General features: G+C 35.4%; 4 protein-coding genes and 1 pseudogene across 4 annotated transcripts; 2 read left to right on the forward strand and 3 right to left on the reverse strand.

Moving 5' to 3' along the window:
• Positions 1-1,999: 1,999 nt before the first annotated feature.
• On the forward strand, positions 2,000-2,668 carry LOC139881014 (uncharacterized). The gene has a single exon (XM_071865557.1). It carries the CDS (start codon positions 2,000-2,002, stop codon positions 2,666-2,668), a length of 669 nt encoding a protein of 222 aa, XP_071721658.1.
• Positions 2,669-5,526: 2,858 nt separating this feature from the next.
• LOC139881015 (probable magnesium transporter NIPA8) lies at positions 5,527-8,723 on the reverse strand. The gene is given in 15 exon segments (XM_071865558.1): positions 5,527-5,745; positions 5,841-5,937; positions 6,154-6,220; positions 6,296-6,386; positions 6,492-6,611; positions 6,711-6,810; positions 6,895-7,023; positions 7,133-7,149; positions 7,151-7,236; positions 7,601-7,674; positions 7,780-7,846; positions 7,849-7,864; positions 8,030-8,091; positions 8,199-8,277; positions 8,631-8,723. Coding segments are annotated over 15 exon segments (1,317 nt in total).
• A 6,144-nt stretch (positions 8,724-14,867) lies between these two features.
• On the forward strand, positions 14,868-15,578 carry LOC139881016 (protein RDM1-like). The gene is made up of 2 exons (XM_071865559.1): positions 14,868-14,985; positions 15,208-15,578. Exons 1-2 carry the CDS (start codon positions 14,868-14,870, stop codon positions 15,576-15,578), a joined length of 489 nt encoding a protein of 162 aa, XP_071721660.1.
• A 311-nt stretch (positions 15,579-15,889) lies between these two features.
• Positions 15,890-18,416, reverse strand: LOC139881017 (pentatricopeptide repeat-containing protein At3g22690-like). The gene is given in 2 exon segments (XM_071865560.1): positions 15,890-16,822; positions 16,824-18,416. Coding segments are annotated over 2 exon segments (2,526 nt in total).
• A 2,097-nt stretch (positions 18,417-20,513) lies between these two features.
• LOC139881019 (serine/threonine-protein kinase 54-like) lies at positions 20,514-22,945 on the reverse strand (annotated as a pseudogene).
• Positions 22,946-23,424: the final 479 nt, after the last annotated feature.

Here is a 23,424-nt window from a genome sequence, read left to right on the forward strand (position 1 = left end):
TCAACAGAAAATGATTCCAAGTTGTTTTCAATTAAACAGGACAAACAATACTCCATCCGAATGACATCATCATCATGTCACAACAAAGACAACATCTTATTATCCTAACACAGTAGGCTCTGATATCAATTGTAAGAATCTTAATTCTGCATAGAATAACAAGAATCGACAGTATACGTAGCGGAAGCGTACCAGATGATGATGCCATGATCGTTGTCGATTATTCCTTGATTGATCTTCGAATATCAGATGAAGTTTTCCAGAACTTGATTAAAACGGATTTTCAGGAATTTTGTTTCTCTGATAGAATGAAAAACAAATTACCGTTACATTTAATCTGTTCCGAGAACCACACCAAGTTTTCGTAAATCTAATTCAGTCCATCAATGAATTAGAATTACTTTTTAGGTCCTATATTTCCGATTAATATCTTGATTGGTACATAAAAATCTACACTATCCATTTTAATCTTTTTCACATTCGTAGACGTAACTTTACGACAATTTATAATATATGATCGTTTTACATATTAAGCCCAATGTTTGTATAATCCAACAGAAGTTGCTAATTATCTACACAACAAATTAATCAAACTGTTATTAATTAGTGGAAGAGTAGGATGCTGAAAAAGTAAAGGCACTTCCAATTGCAACCACAATCTAATCCAACAAATTTGTCCGTTGCGTCTTGGTGGCTTATACAAATCAATTACTACTCTTATTATTTAGTAGCGAATTTGGAGAAATGAAAAGAGACGCTCCATTAGTTGAAATTTGAAAATAGTATATAGTTTGGTAACAATATTATTGGGTAGGAATTAGAAGGGAGGGTCCATTAATTAGCCGTTAAAAAGGCAAAAAAGAAAATAAAGATCATCTCCCTTCGACCAAAATGCTCGACAAACTACAAAATATTTAAACTCAATTTCTTAGCTGTATTCTACAACTTCAACTAATTTCCCATTCATTATCATTTTTTCCAATTAGGTTTTTGCCATCATCCCTAAAGAAATTATAAAATCCCTTCTTATAAAAGGAAATGCACCGTGTGGTGCGGGGCGAGTGTTTGTTCACCCCATTTTAATATGCAGTTCATGTTTGATGTTCCTAGATCCATACCATCCATTTATATATAATATTATCTTCCTATTTGAGTAGTTTTCATTTTTATATTTTTTTATACATATTAATATCACTAACGGTTTTGAAAGAGAATTACTACAAGGTGATCGACTATCGCCAATCTTAGTTGTTCTTTTCTTGGAGGCCTAAATTGCTCTTATTAATAACAAGATCGAGCTAGGCCACTTTCAGGGTGTTGCGGCTTCTAGGTCAAGTAATTGGGTCTCCCATGTTATTATTTACGGATGATAGTTTGGACTTTTAATGTCTTCTTTAGCAGATTGTGATCATTTTTTGCAAGTCCTAGAATCGTAAAAACAAGGTGTAGGACAAGCAATCAACTTTGAAAAGTCGAATATTTTTTTTTAAAAAATATAATGTATTTTGAGACGAAAATAATATCATCCATAAATTTTCAACAGTAAAAACTAAAAAGAATTACGGTATAATTTTGAAATGAAGGAAATATATCCTATATTTATATTTATATATATATATATATATATTGGAGGTAAAATAAATCCTATATATTAGCACAAGCATTAATTTCCGTTTTTCAATAACAAAAATCACTTTCATGTCTTTCACACATTCATGTAAATGTAATTTTTGAAAAAAGAGGACTAGAAAATAATACTATATAAAAGTTTTTTTTTCTTTGAACTTAAAATATGTAAAAGTTGATGAGGCTCCGCTCTCTCCCCCCACGTCCTTTATAAATAATCAATCATCTCACTTCCCTTATTTCTCACTGGGATCTTTCTTTCTTCACGAAAGAAAGAATATCCCATCCCATCTTCTTTCTCTTCTCCATAAACTGACCTGCACAACAAAATAATTTCTCCATTGTAATTGAATCATTTTTCATAAATCAATCGATGGCGGTGAGCAATCGAGTCAATTCGGCCGTAGCAAAAAGGCTATGGAACGTTTTGAGGGTTACATTGTTAATGATAAGGAAAGGTCTAATCTCGAAAAGGAAGTTAATCATGGACATGAATCTCATGATGAAGAGAGGCAAGCTCTTAAGAAAATCTTTCTCAAATCTCATTCACATTCATCATCACCATAACTCTAAGCACATGACTTCGTCGTCGCGTGGTCGCCGCTCCGGCATACAGGATTACGAATTCTCTTGCAGTAATAGTCCTAACCCTGTTTTTTTCCACGTGTCATCGTCGTTTTCGAAGCGCAAACTTCACTTCCCGTGTATTAACCCTCCTCAAGTCATTGAAGATGATGATGATGTAGAAATAGAGTACAACAAAACAGTTGCCTTGTTGCCCAAGACACCTGAATATGCCTTTAATGTCGAATCTGAATTTGCTTCCGGAGAAAAACTTAGCCCATTCCATGTGAGGGTCTCGAATTATTCGTCGGAAGATGAGAATGAGGTTTGTGGGATTGAAATTGATCATCGGGTTGATGACGATGCAGAGGAGTTTATTAAGCGATTTTACGAGCAATTGAAGGTACAGAGCCGTATGCAGTTGCTTCAGTATCAAGAAATGGAATACAAACAAATGCTTGCTAGAGGAACTCAATAATTATTATTTTTTTTGCTTTTTTTTTTTTCATTCAATATTAAGTACATTTTGATTAGAAATGTGTCACGAGTATGTGGTTTGTAATTTTCATTGTGATTAAAAAAAAAAAGAATAATAACAATTATATGTTGCGTGTGAAGTACTAAAGCTAGTAAAATAGAAACTGCGCATATGCAATACTAATTATTACTTATAAGATCAACGTAGAAATAAATTAAAGATTTATGATCCGAAGTAATTTTGCTAAGACATGTATATAAGATATCGAGCCCTTAATCTCTAATTTTGAATTCAAACTTTCATGACATGTGATTCTTCAATAAGTTCAAATCTCCTTCTCGACGAAGCACCAAATTTTAATTCAGGCAATTTATTTAGGAACGACATTGACTAGTCGTCCATTTTGCTTAATTATTCTTATATTGATCAGTATATATATTGGCACAAGCAATTATTCAATTTCTTGCATATGGAAATTAATCTTCTAACCAATATTTTCTATCAAAACTTGTAACTATATTTTATATTGCACCTTTCTTTCGTAACATCAAGGTGAAGCATCATACTCAAAATATTGTTTCGTCTTTATAATTTCGATTTTTGTTAGCTTTTATTTTTGGTTACAAAAACAATTGATTGATTTTGTGTCTGTTGATGACATTGAGACTGATTCCACAACATACCACTATCCGTGAGAACCATCATGTTTTATATATTTCGGACAACTCACTCAAAACTGTATACAGATATATATACTAATTTTATTTAATTTTGGTATATTTTTTGGTTATTATTTAGGCATTGTCTGCCTGTCTGCTATATATTTATTTATTTATTGAAATATATAATCTTTGTTGGAGGCGAGGAAATTTCTTCTTTGGTTCCAATAGTTTGTAAACAATTTTTATTGTCAACAACAATGATTGATATCAACAAAACTTATTCTTATTATTTCTGATTCAATATGTATATATGGAACCAGTTACAAAACCATTTATTTCTTGTCATCTTGGGATATGGAGTAGTATAAAACTCTGTTAGTTGAATTTTTTTTTCTTTCCTTCAGGTCTCTTTGTTTAATTTCATGACAGCTATAAATTGGAGCGAGATATATTAAATAAATAAATAAAGGAAATGTGGTATAATGTGTTTCTTCAAGTAATGGCTTCCCTTTTCTTTTGCTTTATGTGTGGAAGGAGGAAGAGAATAACTTAGTTTGGGGAGCAAAGATTTTAGGTGGTGTATACAATCATGATTCATGACTCTACCACAATTACTTAACCTTTAAAGCATAAAAAAGCCATACCTTTTTTTTTTGAAATTAAAAAAAAAAAAAAAAAGCGCCATACTTACAGGAAAAATTTAATCAAATATTAATTCACGGTCCCCAAAAACCATGCTTTGTATAATTGGTACGAGTCTCGACTAGAAGTAATCGTTGTAAAAAAATCTCTAAATTAAATGAAAATCGATCAATTATATATAGTAAAAAAATGGAAGATTATATAAAGATTAAATTGTAACATTTCTTATACATTTACGTCTCTAAATCATAACCGAACTGGATCAAAATAGAATCGAATTGGTCAATGCGGTGTCGGAACGAAAAAAACCAATATTTTTATGGTTTTATTGCGGGTCTTTTTTTGAAGAAAAATAACCTATAACCGAATTAGAACTATCTATTTCTTTTTCTCCTTTTTTGTAAAAAAAAAAAATTACGATTCAATTCTATTCCATAAATTTAAGAATCGTGAATCGGCATTTTTAAACCCGAATGAGGCCAAACTGGACCGTGCCCGTGTCCGTGTCTAGTTGTATTCTCTAGGGCGTGCACCACTTCTATTCTAGACTTATCTATCTATTTTATAAAACTTTTTTTCTATCAAGTGAGAAGCATGGCACAATGCCAACAAAAGGATATCAAGAAATGGTTAAAGTACCAAATAGTATCATTTTGCACTTAATTATAACCCCACGATGAGCTGGATTGATATTATAATTAGGCATGTTCCTTCTCACTTTTCTTTTAATCCAAGTTCCTAGCCGAAGAATCTTGATCCGGATGAAGCAATTATTTGAATTATTCAAATGTGGATAAGCTTGCTATCAATCATTAAATTAAGAGAGTAATATTGTAAATCTAATTTGGAGCATAACCAATCTTGCTTCCACAATCCTCAAAAATGCATTTTTTTTACCAAATTTGGCTCATCTTAGGTCCACTTGTTTCGATTTCTTTTATGAAAGTTACTTTTCAAAAATAAGAATTTCAAAAAGTCAAAATAAACAGACTCTTGCTCTTCACTTTATGGCAGCTCTTCGCCTTACTCCATCTTCCTCAGTTACCAACCTCTGTCCTAATCCATACATTCAAAATCCCATTTTCCGGACATAGTCCAAAACCATCCTTTTTCATTCAATTATTTCTCAATTTACCCAAATGTGCACACAGTTTGCACACTCGTCCATTTCTATTCGTTTTACCAACCACAACCATTTTTTTTTTTATTCAAAGATTTTGGACTACACAAAGAGAGTAGTCCTCCCCCATCTCGAACAATTTTAAGAATTACGTCCCTAGAGAATCGACCCCTTGACCTCCAGAGTAAGAGCCTACCCGAAAAACACGACTTTTCTTAGAATGTAAGATATCATAATAAGTATTTTTCACATTTCAAGATCAAAAAAAAAGTCAAGCAATTTTCTTTTTCTTTCTTTCTTTCAAATGATCATAACTATACAACACTAGAGTAATGTGTGAGTTACAGGAATGCTCGCCATCCTATAAAAAAATTACATTGAAAATGAAATTTCCTCCCTTATACACAAGTTCAATTCCTACAGCTACTGGGCTATTACCTCTCAAGGACAGAAGCAGTGTTCTTTAAGTTTTCTTCGTCCATAGAGAGTGTACTCCAACCACCCGAGTCTTTTAGGGAAAATATCTTGGCTCGGTCTAGCACATTCCCTCTGAATCCTGTAATCTTCGACGATCCTAAAGGCATAGGCATTACAAGGACTGCCGATGCATTTATCGAATCTTCTCCAAAACCCAGTATGACTGAAAACGTACTCTGCAAGAAAACAAAAGTAGGTTTTCGTTTGTTTAATCATTCAATTTTTATTCATTGCCTTATGCTACAGAAGAGTGGTGTAGGTCAATATTTACCTTTGCCTTTGCTATAACGTCGTTAATATTTGACAGCATTCCTTTCGAAAATGATCGAGTGTCTTTATTCTCAACATCTTCAGACGTCCTAACCAGCCTGAGACAAGATTCAAAATTTGGTTAGAGCAAACAAATGCACACATATCCTTATTGTTTTGATAAAGATTTCATAGCCATATGCTGTCTCACATGTCATTAACAGTAAACTAGATTTTTCCATAAGACTTGAAAAGGGTAGTTTGATTTTAAAAAGCATAGAACAAATGAGGAAGAATTACTTGGAAGGCTATGACGATGGTAAATCTGTACATACCTGTCCATTTCGGATGTATCGCTAGAAGATATAGCAGAAACAAGAGATGAATCGTTGACTTCACCACCTGAAAAAATCTCAAAATTAAGGTCCTGTATTTGTCTATTGCCTATCAAAATAATAAAACCTTCAAAACAGATACCTTTAGATTCATCCGGTGCCAGTAAAGTGATACCGATGAAAACTGACATCATTCCAATAATGAACATTGTTGTTCTCAATGAATCAAATACCTATTGAGGGGACCATATATGAGATTAGCAGTTTTCCAAACACATTGTTGCTGTCAAAGTGTGACTATGCAAGAGATATAGAGAGAGAAAGATGGGAGGGAATACCTGATATTCCTGAAAATAAAAAAATCCTGTACAAATAGAAAAGAGAGTCCAAGCAATCTGAAACATGGGAACAATAAGAATGGCATCGAAGAATGCCAGTCCTTCGTTCAATCGTGCCAACTGTACAAAATAGAGAGGTGAAGAGAGTCAATTACCAGTCTGTAGATCTATATTCCAGACAAATGAACTCAAAACATGAATTTCTATAATAATATTTACCCAAAACCCTGCTGTACTCAGAAATAAGAGAAGCATGGAGTATGTAAACCAGCTATTCAATTGATAATCGCTAGACATGGCCAATCTCAGGAGGTTTGAACTGAGAAAACAACAATCAGGTGTTAGAATTGACATAAGTAAGGCAACGGCAGAAACAATATAGTCCCTTAAGGTGGCTACTTACAGAGATTTTGCAAATAACACTGAGCACGATCCCACAGCGCCTGACACTACAGCATACGAAAATGGAAGCAGCATTTTCCAATGTGGTTTTAAGTCCTGTCCGGAAATAGTGGCAAGAAGTTCTCCTCGCCTGATATTGCATATTATACGAAAACAAACAAATAATAGAGTCACTAAAAGAAAAGTTTTTTCACTTTTTGAGCAACAACATTTAAGGAGATACTAAACCAGATACTTACCGATAAACGGTGTGGTTGTATGGCTACGACCAAGATCAAGATTATGCAGTACACAAGAAATGCAATATTGCTGAATTTCTCTGCCAACTGCTCTGGAGTGAAAACTGTTAAAAGTGACAATAGCCAGCCATTTAGTATTTCAAAGAAAAACGAATTTAGCATTTATGCTTATCTTTCTGTACATTCTACTTCTACATGTAGTATCCAAATTCATTAACTTAAAGAAATGTATGCATGTGGTGTCCAATTCTAGTGTTAGACGGATTATGCACGGAAAGTTTTACATTATTTTGGGTTAATTGTAATACTTCGCTTTCTAGCAACCACTGTAAAACATGTAGCAGTAATAAACTTAACAATTACTAACCAGAAGAGATGATGAGATGAATAATAATGTGATCCTAAGTATTAACCAATAGCCAGTGAATGAATGCAAGCAAAACATATGTGAGAACCAGCTTCTGTTACCTGGAGACTGGTGATTCCCAAAGGCAACAAGAAAAAGGTTTCCAACTACAATGAAGGCTGTGGCAACTAGCACTCTGCAAGAGATAGAACATTAATGGCACAGACAAAACAATGCAAAGATGATGTGGGGAAAAAAAATTTATTAGCGAAAAAAGTTTCCAGGTCGGACTTGAACATACTTGATAGTCACCATTTTGTTTAACACGAAGTAAGCAAATGCAATGTTGGATACAAACTGCACGGATCTAGTGCTGCAAGAAGCGACTGCAAAGCAACAGAAAAAGAAAATGGTGAAAAGAGAAGACAAAAAATCATTATAAAAATACATTGGAGCATTGGCGATACTGATATGAGGTGAACATAGTCACTAAGGAAAATTTACACAGCTTTCTCAAGCAAATCATAAGGTTGCCTGTATTAAATTCTGACCTGAGCAGCATATCCAAAGGATATAAAGTTTAGGCAATTTCCCAAAAAGAAGAATAGAATGCCTGCACAACAAGCAATATCTCTTTCAGTACTAAGACTACAAATCAACAAAATATCTCATTTAACAATACAAAAACCATAACAGAATAAGTAAAAAATTTGATCGTACCTATTCTCCACATCTGAAAGTGTGAAATGGGCTTAATTGAGTTCTTCCCATCAGCATCTATTGTAGAATGCCTTTCTCTCTGAAAATAAAAGCCAGAGAGATAATGCTCGCAACAAGGCTTAAAGCTTAAAAACAATGTTGTCAGAAGCAGTTAATCTGATGAGCGAGTAGCGACTCTGTATCAGAACAAAATGATAATAGATAAGAGACAACTCTAGCTGAATTATACATGGACTTCATAGAATTAACCTCAAAATCATGGTAGATTCAGCAGTGGCTAAATCGTAGTTCAGAAAAGTAAGCTATGATATTTGTCAAAGATAATGACAGTCTTCATATTTTTTACATTGGGACAAAATCGTTAGACAGTTTGCAAAATGATCCTGCATCGACAAAGAGAATAATGATAAAAACAATGAAACTGGAATATACCTCGGTATGACCCAATTTAAGAAGGTTTGTCCCAAAGTTTATTGCCAAGCTTCCAAATATATTGATGAAAGCTCCAATGACCCATTCCCCCATGGTTTAACAATGAGAAACCATGAAGGAGACAGCACATGCAGTCAGGCAGACTTTACAAGCAGTCCACTTCAAGTGTGATAAGCTCCCAACTACCAACAATGTCGATCTGTGAATACCAACAAATCTCCCCCAGCATACAATTTTACAACTCCAGCAGTTGTTTTACAGATACATAGTTGTTGAATGGTCCTAAGAACTCAGAACATGCTAAGCTATCAATTTGCAACTAAAAATGAACCATAGCAAGAAGTGAAACATGATAATTTGCCTCCATGCCTATTTTAAATAATCAAAACCTCAAATATATAAATGGTGAACAAACAGTTCCTAGGATCGACAATTTAATTACTATTACATAAGCATAAATAAAAATGGAAAACAAAAGGTCCTTTATCATATCTAAATAGGATTATAGGAGGGGAAAACCTCTATATTGATTTAGAAGAAAGGTTTAAGAAAAGGAAACTTGATCTAAAAAACCAAGATGAATCGAAGAAATAAGAAAAGGGGTTGAGAAAATTTACCTTCTTTTTCTGGGTGGCGATGATTGATGACTTTCCCTAGATTGAACTTGAACAATGTCCTAACTATTTTTGGTTGTTTAAATCTTCTCTTTTCAGGTATAAGTTTTTGTATATTTGACAAAAGAAATACTACTTAGAATACAACAAGAACGTTGAAAATTTCAATTTCAATAGGAAGAACAAGGAATTCAAAGTTTCAATGAGCTCAAGGCAAAGCAAAGAAGAGAGAGAGAGAGAGAGAGAGAGAATATTGACGAAACTGCTACTGGAACTAAACACGTTAAAATAAGTAATTTGGAAAATGAAAATGTGTTGAGAGCAGCAATCCAATGCAGTCTCTAACGGTCGAAAATGAAGAGAAGAAGACAAGACAAAACGGGACGTTTTGTAGCTATCACAGTTTGGGCCGAAAAGAAGCCCACGACGGAAAAGACGCAATTAGTTAAGCCCAGCCCATTAACTTGTTTGTTGTACAGTTGAAATTGGCGGAAAAGCTGTTAGAAGCTAACCTGCATTTTGTAACAGAATCAAACACAGTATATATGTAATCCTCTGTAATTACTGATCAATAATAAGAAATAATGTTTCTTCTCTCAGTCAATTCAATTCTTAACAAAATGTGTAAAAAGAAAAAGAATTAATAAGAAAAGTTACTTATACTACTCAGAAAAAAATAAAATGAAAAGGTTATCAAGTCAATTTCATAGTTTGGTTGGGCGAAATGGATGCTTTCTTTCACCTACCAAGATCCGCCGTCGTCGATGCCATTGCATCGCCGTAAAAAAGAATGATCTGTTTTTCTTTTGTAAAAGAGTTGCACACTCTCAGTAATTTAATTTTATTATTAATTTAATTATTCAAAACAACATACTCCGTATTTAATAAAAAAACCAGCAAAAGAAAAAAAAAAAAAAACAACACTCATACTACATGCTAAGCTTTCTAATCATCTCCACCACGCCACCGTATCGAAAAAACTTATATACATTTTCAGGGAGTACACTACGTACACTTTTCTGCTTTAAAGAGTAAACGTAAGTTCAGTCCCCTCCGTATATGCATGCTTCACATTCTCCATAGAAATTTTACTTAGTAAAAACTCTACAATAATCATACATCATGATGATCATGGCGTAGTTTCACACCAATTAATAAAGGGGTGAATATTTTGATCTCTTAAATAAGACTTAGTATCACTCCCTTTTAATTTCATAATTAATTTAATCATCACACTTTTATAAAATAATACTATTTTCGTCTCAAAATACATGATATTTTTATTATTATGGTATGTGTAATTTATACTTATCAAAAAATCAAAACATCATATATTTTGAGACGGAAAGAGTACAACTTACCCCTCCATCAAATTTTCCATTAATTGATAATAATTTTGACCGTTAATTTTGAGAAATATTATTTTACTAATACTAATAATGTATTAAAAGGGAAGGAAGATTGAGCCTCGTTTTCCAATGAACAACAGCAAAGCATCAAATTTGAAAAAGGAATAAAGAGAAGAACAGAGCAGAGGGAGGAAGAGAAGAGAATGCTTTTGCTTTATTTATTTAATTAATGTAATTAAATTTTTAATTGGGGGAAAGAAAACGGGCATGTCGTTTAGTCATTTTGTTGGGCATAAAACGACCACGGTCAGATTGGGGAGCAAAGTCTGCCCGTTGGTCAGCAAAGTGCGACTAGAGAGAGAGAGAGAACTTACTTTAATGGTCTTCCAATAAAAAGGTAAAAGAGCAGATTTCAACAAAGACCAAAAGAGAAAGAATGAGAGAATGTAATATGAAGCAGTGAATGTTCTTTTCTTTCTTCATTAAGGAGTGTTAGATTAAAGGATTTTTAATAGTCTATTAACATGGAAATGTAATTCGAGTTTTTTCTACTCTATAGAAGATAAAATTATTTTGAAATTTCAATGCCATATTAGGGTGAGATTTGAAGCAATCAATTAAAATTATTCGTTTGTTACTTGGAGGTTATGAGTATGAGTCACGAAAATGATCTATTTATAATTATAAAGAGAATGTATGAGTCACGAAAATGATTTATTTATAATTATAAAGAGAATGTTACATACTACGACATCCTCTCCATATCTTCTCAAAACGGGAGTCTTAACATTCTCGGTTTGTTTTTTTTTTTCCTTTTATCAAGAACTAAACAAGAAAGAAAAAAATAAAATTTAAATTTGAACAATTAGAGATATTTTTGTCTAAAATCTACTTTCTCGATGTTTTTCGTCGATTTTTTTCTCATCGTTTGGATTGTCTTGATACTTAAATATATCCTGAACATATTTATTTTACTAACTTAAAATGGACTGTGGGAGAATTATTATTAGCCTACAAAAAAATTACAGTGTGTTCCCTTTCAGCTGGGACTAAATTTGTGTCCTTACTTTAGCAGTTGTCCCAAATTTTGGCACCTAATTGATGATCTTTCACTTTCACAACTTACTTTAAACTTGAGGACATGTTATTCAAGGCAGAATGTATTATTATTGTTTTATGCTACATTATTTGACTGATATAAATTTATTAATATGATTTACAAACTTTCTTAAAGCATATCTTAATTATTCCTAATCATGCCTTTAATATATTGCCGCCGCGGAGCCGCCCTTACCCATGCCATGCTTAGCTTTTTCTTTCTTCTCTTGGGGAACAACCTCATACGGCTCCTAAAAGCCACAAACAAATTCTGCTTTAATACCCTCTTAATCTTTTTAATTAACGTCCATAAAACAAGTAATTAATTATTGTCCTCTTGCATTTGGCTTAATGCTAATCCTTATGATTGTTGTTGGGTCGAGGCACTTGATTAGCACCAATTTCTTTGGGGTACCCCAAAAAATATAAAGATTGTTTCTTTAATATGTAGGGCCTTAAACAATAGTACTTGTGGTGAACTTTCTTAAGCCATAACTCAATTATCAGCCTATTAAAGTGAAAAATCTCTCTGTCAATATGCGTTATTTATAGTCTTAATTAAGGGTACTTATTACTCAAAAACAATTAAGGGTACTTATTACTATAAAGGGCCAAAACTATACATTTGATCCCTCATGTTTTACTAGTTAAAGACAACAACCCTTTATGTTTATGTAATGGACTGTTTGTCCCTAACATTGTCATGACGATTGATATTTAGTCTTTATGCTGTAACGCGTTAAAGTTTACATACTAAATCGATATTTAACTACGTTATGCCGAAGGGACCAAATCAATCGCCATGAATGACGTTAAGGGGAAACGCTCTATTACATAAATTAAAGGGTGTTTCGTCCAAAGGTTGGATGAGAGATGAGTAGAGAACACACGCTATCTGTTTTGATTGTAGTCAATCTGATCGGGATGGAGAGGAGGACTCGTATGATAGTAGTCGAGCATCTACGACCTATCCGGGATCAGCAAGGCTCACCACGGACCGATCCTAGTGGGGATGTGTCATGTGGCATCGGCTCGACTCTAAGGGAGCGAGGCTGATCGACTTGATGGCTCGGGTTGTCTCTCTATTGGGGACAATCTTAGAACAAGAGTGAAATGTGTTTGAGTATGTAATAAGTGTAGTGAGAGTGAACACGTTATCACATGACGTGACATATGTCCCATCAACAAGTATTTATAGAGGGTTACAAGTTCTCTGGAAATACCAACTTTGCCCGCGAGGGACGCGAGGGAGGGACAAACAGATCGGGTGTCGGACCGACTCCTAGTCGGTCTCGGTCTAGGAGTCGGCTCCGTCCTTTCGGATCGGACTCGGCCCACTCTTGACGCGTCACTCGTGCGTGAAGCCTTTCATACTATTGGACTTGACCTTTTCGGAAATCCTTCCCAAATCAAAGAATTATGATGTTAAAGAGTGAAACATCAAACATATACGAGATATCAAATATATACTTCGGCCATTATAAAATATGTATATACGAATTTCCCAGTATCCCATATAGTTTGTGTCTGGTTTTCCATTTATAATCAAGAAAAAAAGAAGGTTTATGGATTCAACGGGACGAAATGATGAAAATAAAATTTCAGATGCCATAATATTTTGTTCATTACCTTTTTATTTTTTTCTTCTGAAAGCAATGATTGTATAGAATAAGTAATTGATTTTTTATTTTATTTTATTTTTTTATGTTAGTATAAGAATTGAATTAAGATATTTATATGAAGAAAAGTAATTAGGGCCCAAAAAGTTTTTTAAGCTCGAATTGAAAATGGAAAGCTATAGATGATTGAGAAGAGGTGGGTCTTAAAGTGGAAATGTGTAATTTTGGGCGTCATGTAAAGAATGACCAAATCTCAACTTTGTGCCTCAAAATTACCCCTCACACAGGCTTTAATTTTTTTGTCGCCTTGTTATCTTACATAGGTAGCTACAAATAATTAAATAGTTATCATACAACACTTTCAAAATTTAGAGTTAAAGTGACAAGATTTTATTAATTTTGTCATCATACTCTCTCTCTTTCACGATGGAAGAAGATGAGATGTTTTTATTAAAATAATATGTAATTAATTAAATATAATGATAATATTTTTATCAAATAAAATATTATTTAAATTATATATTTATTTAATTGGATGAAATTTAAAAAATATCTTATTCATAAAAATATCATAAATTCATTTGATTAATTATATGTTATTTTAATAAAACATCAAATCTTATTAAACGTATTACTGTATATTTTAGCTAGTGATTTTTTGACATTTAATTCTATAATCTTTTCTTAGATATATAACATATCTATAATTACACTCACCTCTTTGTTGTCCTAGAAATTCTAACACAAGGAAACAAAGAGTCAAAATCAGGAAAATATTCCTTAGAAAATCTTTTGTTTGCCTTTTGTTTTCATAATCATTTTCAAATCTCTCTCTTTTGGCAAATCCAATTGAAGGCTTTAGAATTAAAATGAAGATCTTACGAGGGACCCATCTTTTCTTCCATTACTGATTTTATATCTGGATGGGCCAAATGATTGCAATCCAAAGCCCAAATTACGGCCCATATCAGGTCATAGCAAATAAGCTTTCTTCCTTGGTCCATTCGACTGGTACTGGACTAGTTGCCATCCATCCTCCATTGGAAGTAACTCATTCTCACCGAGTGTTCTACCTATCTCCCAAATCCCAAGCTTCTAGAATACACACTACACACATCATTTACTTATTCCCCTTTCTCTTTGTAAGGTAATGCCCCATCTATTTTCATTTCCATTATTTTATTTTCGGTAATATACTGTTGTAATTGTGTTCTTGAGTCTTTATGTTCTTCTTCATCTGCAAATTTAAGTTTGTACAGTCAAAAGATATGAAATTTAGTCGACAGAGACTAGTTCTCGAGTGACCCAGTTTCGTCTGGAGCTTTGAAAAACAGTGTGTTTGGTTTTGACTTTGCATTTCAAAAAAAAAAAAAAAAAACCTTTTTATCAGAATGCAATCAATGAAAAGAGAATTTATGGGATAGATTTTAAGGTCAATTTCAGAGGAAAAGATACAATCTTTCAAATGAAAGTTTAATAAAGTTGTTGCATAGTGGCGATTTGGTTTGTGATTCGTATGGTTTTGTGTTTCCCTTGTTGTGTGCAGGAAGTGACATAATGGAGACGGGGAGTAGTATCGCCGAGCAGGTTGATCTTGTATCGATCGATGATTCTTCCTCAGATGAAGAGAATATGGACCTTGATGTCGATGACGTCATATCACTCACTTCTCAAGGTATATAACATAATATAAACCCCTTACATTTGTTTGAGATTATAAGGTTTTGATTGATGCTGTTCTATAGAAAGTAAATTAGCCTTCAGTTATTGTATAAACAAAAATGATTGTTCGAATGTGGGAGTGAATGTCCGTTGTTAACGTTGTTGTGCATGATAATATTGTTTACTATAACGTATATATTTGTTCATTCATCAATGGCTGAGGATTTTGTTGCAGAGTTATTGATGAGGAAGGCGGAATTGTATCATGAGTCGATGAAGCAGATCCCGATTCCGACGCAGCGTGGCTCTGTCATTCCTTATAAATCGTGGATGGGCTTGGGCAAATCCATTAAGGGGTTGTACAATCAACCATTGCATTACTTTACCAACATTAGCCTAAAACAGTGGGATCGACAGAGGTTCGATTCCGAGGATGAACTCGATTTGATCATCCATCCTCGTAAAGCTGAAACTACCATCTGGCTTCTTGAAGAAGTCCACAGACGCTCATCTTCCCATCATTCTTTGGCCAAAGCTTGGCTAGCAGATCCAATGTACCATGCTTTTATTGATTCTAAGTTTCCCGATTTGTCAACCCCTTCCTAGGGCATGAATCAGATGCACTTGTCAATGATCTTGTTAGAGGGATTAGTTTTTTTTGTCTTGTAGGGATGTTATCCACAAGATCAGGGTTTGTTTGGCGAAAATGTAGCAGTTCTCGATTTAATCAATGAAATCGGCTCTTCAAAAACTAGTTTTTGTCGCTATTTCTGAAGTTTAGCTATTTTTTCTTTGTATGTCAATATTTCTGAAATTTTGTATCTCACACATCGTATATGAAATCGAATTGCCTAATTACATTAAATGATGGCTACAAGAGTATTACAAGATAAAAACAGAACGAAATCTTTTGACCATTACCAATAATCACAACAAGAACAGGTTCCCTGCCGAAAAAAGTGAAACCTGTTATTGTCCCTAACAATGATTTCACGGGAGTATATCTTAGACAATAGTTTAGCAAATGAGTGGCAATCGGAGCACATCCTTAGATTCTTAACAACACGAATAGGCATTCCTTGTTTCGTGCTAATTAGCCCAAAAGCCATAGCTAGTTTCTCACTATGCCGACCAAGCAAGTATTCTTTCTCTTGGTCGTCTACGTCAAGCAGAACATTAGATAAATCAGGAACATGGCCAGCAACCTTGACTCAACAGCTTATTTCATCTAACATTGATTCAATCTTACTCATGTCAGGATGTGATTCGTCGGCAGAAGTAAACTCGTTAATTTTTCCGTTCAGTTCAATTGAGCTTGATCCAGGAACTTTATGAATACCTTGCTCTTTCATATTTAGTCTCACTTTCGCAACATTTGTCCATATACCAGCTGATGCGTATATGTTTGAAAGAAGCACGTGAGTTCCTGTCTTCTCGGGAGCTAATTTCGATATTCTTTCAGCTGCGTAAGCAGCTATTTCGACATTATTGTGCATCCGGCAAGACGAAAGAAGAGAACCCCAAACTACGTCGTTAGGTTCAATTGGCATACTCTTTACGAAATCCAAAGCTTCTTCTAACATTCCAGCACGGCCAAGCAAATCAACCATGCATCCATAGTGGACAATATTAGGAGAAATTCCATGGATGTCTTTCATTGACAGAAAGATATTCCGACCTTGTTCTAGTAATCCTGAGTGGCTGCATGCTGTTAGTAGAACTGAAAAGATAACTGCGTCCGGTTTTAATCCTTGTTTGAGCATCTCATCGAAAAGCTCTAAAGCATGTGTACCATTTCCCTCCATGGCCATAGCTTCGATAGCAGCAGTCCAAGTTGACACATCTTTTTTTCTCCATTTTATCGAAAACTCTCATCGCACTTTGTGTAGAGCCACACCTGGCGAACATATCGACCAAGGTAGTGTCGAGCTGCATATCACGATGGATTCTATTCTTCTCTATAAAAGCATAAATCCAGTTTGCGAGATTAGGTGATCCGAGATAACCACAGGCCGATGCAACGGCCACCATTGTCACTCTATCGGCCTTAATCCCACTACTCTGCATTTCTCTGAATAACTGAATTGCTTCCTCAAACATACTTTCTCGTACAAATCCATCGATAATGGTGTTCCAGGACACGAGATCGCTCTCTGGCATCTCTCTGAATATTGCCTGAGCTGACTCCACGTCCCCATTTCTAACTAAACCAGAAATCATGGTGTTCCACGAAATAACGGTTTTGTTCGACATGCGGTCAAAAATATTACATGCTACCTCTTGTTCGCCACACTTCATGTACAAATCAATTAGGGCGTTGCAAATGTTGTCCCAATTTTCTAGTCCATTCCTCAAAACATAATTGTGACACGACTTCCCAGAAGTGATATCGCCTAATTGTGCACTTGCTGATATTGCTGATAACATAGTTACTCTATCAGGCTTCAGCTCACATCTCAGCATTTGATGCAAGATATCCAGTGCTTCAGTTGCTAATCCTTGGCGAATATAATTTGACATGATTGTATTGAAAAGAACCAAGTTTTTATCATCACATTCGTTGAAAAGTCGCTTTCCATTATCAAAAGCTCCACATTTCATGTACATATCAATAAGAGCATTCACCATGTGGCCATTAACCTTTAGTCCTGACTTGCTTATAAAGGAGCTCATTCTTTCACATAAAGCAGCATCTTGCAGCTTTGCGCAAGCAGAAATCACACACACCATTGTTACTGAATTCGGAGCAACACCCACATCAACCATTTCAAAAAACAGAGAAACAGCCTCACTTGGACAATCCCTTCTCGCATAACCGCAAATTAAACTAGTCCATGAAACAACATTTCTTTCACCCATTTTATCAAACACCTTGCGACCATATTTGAGTTTGTCGCACTCGCCATAAAAATGAATCAGTGAATTCTGAATGAACACATCATCCTCTAAACCCATCTTAACTAGAGTAGCATGAAACTGAATTCCTTCACTATAAGCTGCCATCTTCGCACAGGAACTTAACACAAACGGAAATGTAAACTTATCAGGCAAAATTCCATCGCCAACCATTTGAATATAAAGCAAAACCGCTTCATCAATCAACCCTGCAAAAGAGTAACCTCTTATCAAAGAATTATACATGAACAAAGTTCCGGTGACTTCATTATCTTCTCTGAAAAAGTCGAAAGCTTTTCGAGCATATTGCAAGCTCTCAAGAGATCCCATTTGAGTGTAAGTAGTAATAAGCTTCGTAACAGTAGAAAGGTCATTGTTAAATCCTTGTTTTGTGTAGTGACACTGTAACTGCATAAGTTCATTCATGGTTTTGCAACTGTTGAGAGATTCATTTCGAGATTGGTGTTTGGTTGTTATCGTTTTACGTTCAGTTTGGAGGACGGAAGTTGAGATGGGTAAGAGCAGAGGTAAAAGATTCACGGTGGCCATGATGGCATTGGCGGTGGTTTCGCGGTGGTGCTTCTGTCCCTCTTTGCTGGACCAAGTTTTTAACTAACTTAGTTGGGAATCTCTATTGCCACGAACGAAAATGGGGAATTAGTATATTCACGCCACTTATTAGTGGATTCACGCCGATCCTTCATTTTTGTCAACAATTGACTATTCTGTCCCTTTGATTAATTATCTGCTCTCCATTGTTGAACCGATTTTTTTATCTTTTGCTATATAAATGATTGAACCAAATCGGTTCATTCATTTCCTCTTCTTCTCCGTCGAGCTCGGCGATTCTCTCTCTCTCGACTCGTTTCCGTCGTTCGTAAGCAATTTAGACCTCAAGATTAAACGTTCTTCAATTTCTTCATCTTTGAAGGTGGCCATCGACCTTTCTTCCTCAGGTGTCGTTTCCTGACCAGACGTTTCCTTCTAAGTCTTATCTTCTTCTCGCCATTTTCATCTTCATCTTCTGTTCCTCCCTCTCTTGCAACTTTGACTCTAACGGAAGCTTATCCACAGACACAGCCTTTTCGCTTTTCGGTTCCGACAGAGGTTCGCCGTTATCAGCCGGGGTTACACCGTCCACATCAGCAGAGGCTTTCACAACCATTGTCCCAGTCTTCCTAGCAACAAGAGGCGAAACAACACCAACCCCATCGAAAGCACTAAGCTTTGACTGTTCATTGATGGGTTTTACACACAATCTGGAAACTGAAAAGGTGGATATCAACACAAATATTGAGATATTAGTTCGAGCACGAAAGAATTTTGTCGGGCAACATTTATATTTTCATCTCATATCAATTTTTGAGAGCGAACAAGACGAAATCATCGACTTTCGTACTGAATGGTCTAAGAATTCTAGGTGTAATTCATGAAATTTCATACCATTGGTACAAGCCAACACACAATTAAAGCTAATGGCATGAAAACAACAGACGAAATTATCTCAAAAAATGACAAATTAATGTACAATCCTGCAAACGAATGAAATCCCAGATGAAATTAGACTGTTTAATCGACAAAGAATCTAACTTTTCATGAATTGAGAGCCACAAAGTACAAATTCCAAATTGGGTTTGTTTCAAAATTAAGGCTTTAACTTACCTGGGAAAGTAGAGATTGCCAAAATCTTCTTCATCATCGATTTCGTCTTCTCCGTCATCATCATACATATTTGGTTCCACGGTGTCAGAAGCTCCTTCCATAACCATTGCAGCTGTTTTTGCTAGAATCGGACAAAATCCCAAAATTGACGATGAACCAAAAATTTTTAAAAATCAAAATTAAAACTTACCGGATCAAAATTGGAGGAAAATGATTGTAGATTTGTGATCCTCGTGTTGAATTCTATCGAGAACGGCCAAAATTTTGGCCGGAGACGATCGTCTTCGGCGAGAATGACGAACGGCAGAGACGAGTCGAGAGAGAGAATCGCCGAGCTCGACGAAGAAGAAGAGGAAATGAATGAACCGATTTGGTTCAATCATTTATATAGCAAAAGATAAAAAAATCGGTTCAACAATGGAGAGCAGATAATTAATCAAAGGGACAGAATAGTCAATTTTTGACAAAAATGAAGAATTGGCGTGAATCCACTAATAAATGGCGTGAATTTACTAATTCCCCGAAAATGCTATTCCCACCAAGATATTTAATTTGTAAATGACAAATTTACCCTCTCAAATACATACCTGTACTTGTTCGGGTAAACCCAACAATTGCCCCCAACGTTTTCATATTTCGCCTTTATAACCCTCATACAACCCTAAACGTTTAATTCAGTCCTCAAATCAAACCCTGCCGTTAATTTCTTCCAAAATCAGGTGAAATCAACATTTTGCATTCAAACCTGACCATGATGCAATCCCAAAATATAAAATAGATCGAAACTGGTAATGTGTTCAAAATGTGCCTGGACAATATTAAAACTGGTTTAGCCAACATATATCAAAACATGTCACAAGAATTTCCAAGCATAGTATATAAGACCTCCTTTATAGGATAGTCGTAATGAGATAAGAGTACTGTAGAACAACAACATCACTAGCTACATTCAAGTAATTGGTGATGAGATATGTAGCTAGTTATTCAAGGGCTACGAGCAGGTCGGAAGCAAAAGCAACCACGAAACTGGCCAGCGGGAATCGTGCCTCCTCCCTTAGTAGTATCAAGTCTCTCTAACATCCTCACCACCACCCGTTCCATTTCAGGACGCTTCTCCGGGTTCCCATCCCAGCATTTCGCATAATGCTCGCCAATGCACTTGGACAACATCTAGGGATCTCCGGTTGCAGGTTATGTCGAACCACAACAGCAGAGACTGATGGTTTGGTTTCTCCCACATGCAACCGACCATGTCTAAGTAATAAAAAAAAATATAGAAAAGACATGTGGGTTAATTAATACAGATAGCCAGCCATAATTTTTTGATCTATATAAAAGGGAGAAGAAAAATGTGATGAAATTAGGAGTAGGCTTCATGCATTAAATTTGGGCGTACAATATCTTTGATTTTAGAGAACAACAAAGTCAAAAATGTGTGGAAGAAATTCGTGTGCAACCAAATGAGCAGTCATGTATTTGCATTTTTCTTCATCGACAAGGGTGTCAAAAACAACAAGTGTGTCTGCAACACCACTTGCCACAACAACAAGCAATTGCAAGAGTTCTTCAATTAGAGAGAAAGAGAGAGTTTGCAAGCTTTTAAGAAATCTTCTTAAAAGATTGAATGATAAAAATAGTGAGAATTATTTTGAGAGTTATCCTTGTACGATATCTAGAGTGTCACTATTTTTGGAGTTGTTGTGAAGCTCTCTTTGTAAGCCTACTATTTTATAGTGGAAGAATTATTCGGAGTTGTCCCGTAGACGTAGCCTTAGGGTGAACCACGTAAAATCTCAGTGTCCTATTTTTATTGATTGTCATCGCAATATCATTTCGTGGCGTAACTTAGTGATTTGGTTAAGTTAAGCGTATGCTCTATAGTTGCCATTTACGTGGATCCTCTGTATCAGAAACTTAACTACCGGAACTAAGTTGAGAGAGAAGGCTATTTTTCCAACAGAGACGTCCACAAAGCTAAGGTCAGGATAAGGCATGTCGCAGCAGTAGATTTCCCATAAGCAAATGTCGAAGCTTTAGACGTCACAACTCCTGTTGTAGGGCTTCCCATCTAGAACCTCTGGGGCCATATATCAGAGTGTACCAATTTATCCTGTCATGTCTTCCGGATTGAGAGCCTCCACACGTGCGACTCCGAAGTCTGCAATCTTTAGTGTCCTCTTCTCATCTAGCAACATGTTTTCCATTTTCACATCACGGTGCACGATCTTCTTTGAATGCAAGTAACTAAGACTGTATACATAAACATACTATTATCAATAAAATGGGTTAAACATTAATTCAAATAATATTGAACGATACTATCTCCGTATCACAATAAATGATGATTTATATTTTTAGATTCATTCACTTGAACATGTATCTAGTGAAGACTATTGACTAGATATATGTCCATATGAGTGAATCTAAAAATGTAAAATAACTTCAATTGCGATACGAATGAAGTATATAAGTAGAATTTGCATATATACGTACCCTCTAGAGAGATCCAGAGCAAGTTGGACGACGTCCTTGAATGGAAGTTTCTGACCACGGTATCTGATCAAAAACTGTTTCAATGTCCCGCTAGGAAGATATTCCACAACCACACAACATACGGTAGATGGAGCATCATTCATGATCATATGATCATCCTTTTTTGAAGGAACCTTAAGATCAGATGTCCCCATTGAAGCACCAATGAACTGCAATGCCATCAACACAATTATTCAAAATCAATAATCAATCAAAGGCATTCATGCATGCAAGGGCTCCCTACTTGCTAAACAAAGTCAATTTGGCCCTTAATTATATAAAAGTTTTAGATGGCTCCAGCAGATATTCACTATATATATACCAAGTAACTGAATCAAGATATATAACAAGTTTATCTTTGTGACGTTAGGATGGTCGAGCTTATGCCAAACAGCTACTTCTTTCTGAAAAGATTCCCGTATTGCGGCCGCTCCGGTGTAAGTGCCCTCCTCGCCCCAATCCAAAACTTTTACTACATGAAATATTTGTCAACAAGACAAGCATCTTATAACATCATATATATATATATATTGTAACAACTATCGAACAATATATGTAATGAGAGATCAATCTCACAACTATATGTATACATTTAAGCGAAATACATGTAAGTAAGGTATCTAAGGAGCTGCGTCATATACATTGTATAATTACTTACCAGCAACTTGTTGATCATCATAAGTACCACGATAGACAGTGCCATAGGTGCCACGAGCGATGAGATGTTTCATGTCGAGCTTTGACAAATCAATCTCCCATTCGAGCTTTGGCCTCAGGGATTGGGCGGATGCGTGAAGATTATGATTGGACAGGACTTTTTGATATGCTTTCTCCAGCTGCATATCTAAGCTCTTGAGATCGATCTTATCAGCTCTAAAGAGCATCCTTTTTTGCTAATACTACCTATTCCTTTCAGTAGTATCTTTGAATTACTCCTCATAGGGGCAAGGCACTGTTGTATAACGGAGCCGTTAAAGGTGAACAGCGTTTACTACGCCCGGGTTTGGGAAACCCGGGTCTCTTAATCCTGATTAATTAAGGCTAAACCCGAGAATGCCAAAACCGGATCCACCTATGCCCGGGAATGACAAACCCGGGTCCGGGTTTGCCATTCCCGGGCATAGGTGGATCCGGTTTTGGCATTCCCGGCTCAATTTATTCCGTGAATCCCATTCCCGGGACACTTTTCCTATATAACCCACCCCGCAGCTCATACATTTTCACAATCTATCTCATCTTTTTCTCAAAATCTCTCAATATCAAAATTTAGTGTTTCCTTTTTTTATTAATTTTTTTTTTTTAAATATGTCTTCATATTTAAATTTATATTGGAAGAGTTCTATACAATATGTCGATGGCAAGA

This window comes from Rutidosis leptorrhynchoides, unplaced genomic scaffold, assembly GCF_046630445.1.
Source record: "Rutidosis leptorrhynchoides isolate AG116_Rl617_1_P2 unplaced genomic scaffold, CSIRO_AGI_Rlap_v1 contig104, whole genome shotgun sequence".
NCBI lineage: Eukaryota > Viridiplantae > Streptophyta > Magnoliopsida > Asterales > Asteraceae > Rutidosis > Rutidosis leptorrhynchoides.